General features: G+C 48.6%; 1 protein-coding gene across 1 annotated transcript in view; it reads right to left on the minus strand.

The window, feature by feature from the left end:
* DPP7 (dipeptidyl-peptidase 7) overlaps positions 1 to 5,631 on the minus strand; it is a gene marked incomplete at its 5' end in the record, with an annotated part of 16,038 nt that extends 10,407 nt beyond the window's left edge. Inside the window, 3 exons of the mRNA XM_010080380.1 lie at positions 751 to 914; positions 1,621 to 1,760; positions 5,544 to 5,631. Of these exons, the coding sequence (XP_010078682.1) occupies positions 751 to 914; positions 1,621 to 1,760; positions 5,544 to 5,631 (392 nt within the window). The remainder of the gene's footprint in view (positions 1 to 750; positions 915 to 1,620; positions 1,761 to 5,543) is intronic.
* Positions 5,632 to 5,635: the final 4 nt, after the last annotated feature.

Raw genomic sequence — 5,635 nt, forward strand, 5'->3', positions numbered from 1 at the left:
CTCCCCTCCACACCCCAGGGACAGCTCCTGGCCCCTTTTGCTTGAGCTACTGTCCGGATAGTCGCAGGACAAGCACTCCTGAGATCAACAGTCCAGTCACCACCACAGTGAGCTGGAAGCTTAATGATAACTGTCAGGTCAAATGCTTGTTGGCTCACTGCAGATGAATTAGAAGCCCTGTATTTGGTGGAAGCACCCCTCTACTGTGAGCGTGGGGAGCCATTCAAGAGACAAGGACATCGCATCAACACAGCTCTGAGCTGCAAAAATCACGCGCTTTGGGGAAGGACTTCTGCTAGCAAGCCAGGAGCAACCAAGCAGCAGGCTGCAGAGCAGAATTATAAAAGGAGCCTCCAACGAAAAATGTCTGGATGTTGTCAAAGAGGCTGTGTTTCATAAAAAGCTGGGTGGCCCCTGGAAGTAATATTTTACCAAATATCAGTTTTCTCTATTTTCAATGTAAAGTGTTCTGATCCTGCATGAGGAATTTCACGTTTTCTGCAGTTCAGGCTGACTCGAACACTGAAGATGCCTAAAAACATCCAGTCAGTGGTGCTTCTCCAAGGCAATGACAGACACTGATTCTTGCTTGTGATGAGCTATTGGGAGCTCAGGCAGAGGTGCGTCTGCTCTCTATCAGATCACTCAAAGCTCTGCCTTTAGAACTTGCTTGAGAGCCAAATAGATCCATGAGAACAGCACAACTGTGGCTGGGAAAGGATGCAGAGTAGGAGCGCACACAACCCTTACCTGCCTCCAAAAGCAATGACAGGGCAGTCTGCAGCACTGTACTGCTGCTTCAGCTCAGTAATTAGCACTGCGTAGTCAGCAAGAGCTTGCTCCACCGTAAGCAGAGCAGTCTTCTTCAGCTGTGTTGACTCAAGTCCAAACGGAAGAGACTTCCCATAGTACCTCTGAAAGGAAAGAGATGTGCTGAGGAAATGCTGGTGTCAAGGTCCGGGTCTTTGTTCTCACTATAGAACTGGGATAAGTGTGCAATAACAGAGCACGTGGTGTCCTCTAACCTGTTCATAACTGAGGAAGTGCCTTGTCTCCTGCACCTGATAAACAGAGACCGTCAGGACGTACCCCATACAGCATGGACAGTCCATGATAAGCTACTTCAGTGGGTGCCAAGTGGGCCCTTGGCACAGGTCTCTCTCCCAAAATCCCCAACTAGAAAAGGCAACAGGGTAATCTCTTCACGCATAACTTGTGGAATAGTAGCTTTAATAGAGTGGTGTGCCTAGGGAAAGGTTGGCTTGGGACTTCAAAGGCTAGAGAGATTAAATATTATCCAAACAAAAGAACTCTTCAGTGCAGTGTGGAGTTCAAGGCCTGTGGAACCTACTTACAAAAGCACTGGTCTTGAGCAAATACATCACGCCATAGGTTTTACTGAAACAGTAGTCTGTATCCTGGATTGCTGGTAAGCATAGCAAAAAAAAAATTCCAAAGCCATGGTTAAGTAGAGCTGCTACCATGAGGAGAAAGCTCACAGCAGGTTATACCTCAGCTTCATGGCAAGAGACATTATTTTTCCAGACCTGCAGAAAGCTGAATTCAGTAATACTGAACAGAGCAAGACTCTGTAGTATGCATAATGACTAAAATACTCACATGCTCAGCAAAAATCACAAGTGCTTGCTGTTCCTCTGCCAATTCAAATATGAAGTCAGAGTTCTGAGCAAAAGTCCAAATGTCACCTTCATTGCCAGTATAGAAAAAGATGGGTCCAGATCCTTTCTTCCAGAACTTTGCTGAGTGAGACAATTGACAGAAGCAAACAAACAAACAAACAAACAAAAAAAAACAAAACAGTAAAACATGAGCATGAAATGACTCTACTTTTGGTGAGTTTGAGCAGGAGCTTAACAACGTAAGAATTCTGTGAACAGGCTGATCCCCGAGACCTGAGCTAGGGAATAAAGGTGTTAGGAAGGTCAGGCTACAGAAATCTCTCCTTTGAGCAGGGGTGAATAAGAGCTTCCACGAGATCAGCACATGCCTTGGAACTTTCACTTTTGCCTGAAAATCCCTAAAATCTCAGTGCTGCATGCAAGCCATTTGGAAACAGCTATCCCCAAAAGAGTGATTTCCCATTCACATACCCTTTTCAGTCCAACTCATGCCAAAACATTTGCACAGATCACTTTTCCAACAAAACGGAGATTAGGGAATTGCCTGCATCTCTCTGCTGTTCCTGCTGTGATGTAGAACGTGGAGCCAAGCTGTAGATCACATATCACAGGATGGTTTGGGTTGGAAGGGACCCTGAAGATCATCCAGTTCAACCTCCCTTCTCAAAGCCTCATCCAGCCTGGCCTTGAACCCCTCCAGGGATGGGGCATCCACAGCTTCTCTGGGCAACCTGGGCCACTGCCTCACAATCCTCATAATAAAGCATTTCTTCTTTATATCCACTCCAAATCTACCCTCTTCCAATTTAAAACCCTTGCCCCTTGTCCTGTCACTACAAGTCCTGGTAAAAAGTCTCTCTCCATCTTTTTTATAAGCCACCTTTAAGTGTCAGAAGGCCACAATAAGGTCTCCCCGGAGCCTTCTCTTCTCCAGGCTGCACACCCCCAACTCTCTCAGCCTGTCCTCGCACGGGAGCTGCTCCAGCCTCTTCCCATCTCCGTGGCTCCTCTGGCCCCGCTCCAGCAGCTCCGTGTCTGTCCTGTGCTGAGGACCCCAGAGCTGGGGGCAGCACTGCAGGGGGGGTCTCACCAGAGCGGAGCAGAGGGGGACAATCCCCTCCCTCGCCCTGCTGCTCACGCTGCTGGGGATGCCCCCAGGATATACTGCTGATGATATGCTGATATATGTTATATATGTAACACACACATATATATATCTCTCTCATACAATATTTCATACATATATATGATAAATGAAGATGATGTGCTTCATCGACTGATCTGTTTGTAACTGAAGGCAAATTGCAACTGGCAGGACAAGCTGACCCATGATGTCAGTACTCGCTTGTCCAACAAACAGTTGCTTCCACACCTGCTGACTTTAACAAACATTTGATTTTGGCTTAGTGTTAAATTGCATAGGAATTAAGAGGCATAATAAACAGCTTTCTTAACAGACCTCAGACCGTCAGTTAACTGTTGATTTCAACACATTGCCACATCACCCAAAGGGACCCTCCAACAGCGGCTGTCCTCCAGACGCCACTGCAGCACGACACATGAGGCTGTTTCCATGAACAGAGAGGCCTGAATTTAATTCTAGGCATTGTCAACACAGACTTGCAAAAGCAGGACTGGGCTTGGAAATGGGTTTGAAACCTTTCATTAGAGAAACCATTGCTCTTTGTTAACAAAGAGGCTCATTCTCTTTCTGTATTGCATTTACTGCGGGTATCAGGTAGGAAATGGAACTGCTATCTTCATGCTGGCTTTTCTTCTGATATGCTTTGTGGCTCCCGGCATAAACAACCACTCACAGGAGCCAAAACCAAACCAGACAGGTTGCTTAAAAAGGTATCTATTTTTAGATTGAAATCCTGGGGAACTGCCAGCTAACCTCAGGACAGTCAGATTCCTGGTTGTGAAACAGCAGTTGCCTTCAAATTCTCGCTGGTAATCTGAAAAGTCTCATATTGCACAAGAAGCAGTAGAGAGGAAAGGAACTACTCACAGGAATTTTGAGTAAGGAACTACTTGTAACCCAGCAGAACTGAATGCTAATGTTTTGTTTCTCACAAATATTATTCAGCTCTGCCCAGGACACACAGATAACACTTTAAAAAGAAAACAAATAAATTTTATGCAATCCTTTAAACCAGGTGATCCCAATGTTCTGTCCAAAAAAGGCCACTTCATTAGTGACATTTCAGCCATGGGTGTGCTATCAAAACTCACTGGTATTCCCGTGTCTTTGGGCTGAGCTGATACCATGAATTCATGCTTGGTGAAACATGTATGACTGGGTGCAGGTGCTGAACAAGCTGCAGAGTAACAGGTGATGTGAAGAAGGTGAGATGCTGCATAGGAAGCCCTGGCTGCAGGCACTCTGTGAGGCAGCAGCCAGCAGGCACCAGGCTGGGCAGAGCTGTCTGCAGGCAGCACTCTGGGCTGGTGCTATTCACAGCTCCACCTTTGTCCTCTCCCTGATTCCTCCAAGCAGGCAGGATTGAAAAACATGTGACACTGGTTACTGAATTGCTGCCTTTTTAGTCACAGTTTTAGGAAAGCCTTCTCTCTTACACAGATGATAGCTCGTTACTTGTCTAGAAAACACTGCTGGTTCCTTGCTGGAAGCCCTCATTGTTCAGCATAGCTTAAGCTATCTGAAGTTGCAGGGTTTTAGATAATGCAAAACACTGACCCAAGAGGAGTCATCCTCATGCATTAGAACAATGGGTACAGAGTGCAATGTTTGCGTCACTATTTGCTTTTCCTGCTGCATTCAGAGCACTGAGTTATACTTGTAAGAGATGTTGTGCACAAGCATGCTAGGCACAAGGGTAAACCTGGAGAGGAATGACCGGAGAGCAGCCCTGCAGAAAGGAACCTGGAGGTGCTGGTGGGCAGCAGCTCAATTGGAGACAGCAGTGTGCCCTGGCAGCCAACTCGGCAAACCGCATCCTGGGGGGGAATCAAACACAGCGTGACCAGCCGGTCAAGAGAGGGGATTGTCACGCTGCATTCAGTGGTTGGTGTGGCCTCACCCTGAGCACTGTGTGCAGTTCCGGGCCCCATAGTTTAAGAAGAATGTGAAGGTCCATTCAAGGAGGGCAACAAAGCTGGTGACAGGGCTGGAAGGCATGTTCTGTGAGAAGCAGCTGAGGGCTTTGAGCTTCTCCAGTTTGGAGTAGAGGAGGTTGAGGGGCAACCTCATTGCTCTTCACAGCTTCCTGAGAAGGGGAAGTGGAGAGGGAGGTATGCTCTTCTCCCTGGGATCCAGGGACAGGACACCTGGGAATGGTTCGAAGCTGCATCAGAGGAGGTTTAGACTGGCCATTAGGAAGCATTCCTTTACCGAGAGAGTGGTCAAACACTGGAACAGGCCTCCTAGAGAGGTGGTTGATGCCCCAAGTCTCTTGGTGTTTATCGAGGACAGTTGGAGAATGCCCTGAATACCATGCTTTAACTTGGTCAGCCCTGAACTGGTCAGGCAGTTGGACTGGATGATCATTGTAGGGCCCTTCCAACTGACATATTCTATTCTATTGCCAACTGAAGGCACACATGCACAGAGCCAGCCCTGATGCAAGCCTAATGCAGCTGCATCTTCTAGTCTGCTCTTGCTCCAGAGAGGCCAGTCCCCACACCTGCACCCCATACCTCCTGGCCAGAATGCCAGGCTGAGAGGGAAGGAGGAGATGGACAATGCTGGGGGGAACGACTGGCTCACGAGGGGCTGGTGCTCCGCTCACACCGACTCCTGGCTGCTCAGCACACCTCTCCGAGCACCAAACCCAGAGGCTGCCCGCCTCAGTGCGGAGGCAGGTCAAGCCTCAGCAGCTCAGGCCTGAGCCGTGCCGGGGCTGGCGGCAGCCTGGCCGCAGCACGGCCCCCGGGACCTACCGGAGATCAGGTACCGCTGCGGGAAGGTCTCGTTGCCGCGGGGCTCGAAGCTGAAGTGGTCCCGCACCTGCTGGAAGAGCCGCTCCTCCAGG

Source organism: Pterocles gutturalis, unplaced genomic scaffold, assembly GCF_000699245.1.
Source record: "Pterocles gutturalis isolate BGI_N339 unplaced genomic scaffold, ASM69924v1 scaffold13439, whole genome shotgun sequence".
Classification (NCBI taxonomy): Eukaryota; Metazoa; Chordata; class Aves; order Pterocliformes; family Pteroclidae; genus Pterocles; species Pterocles gutturalis.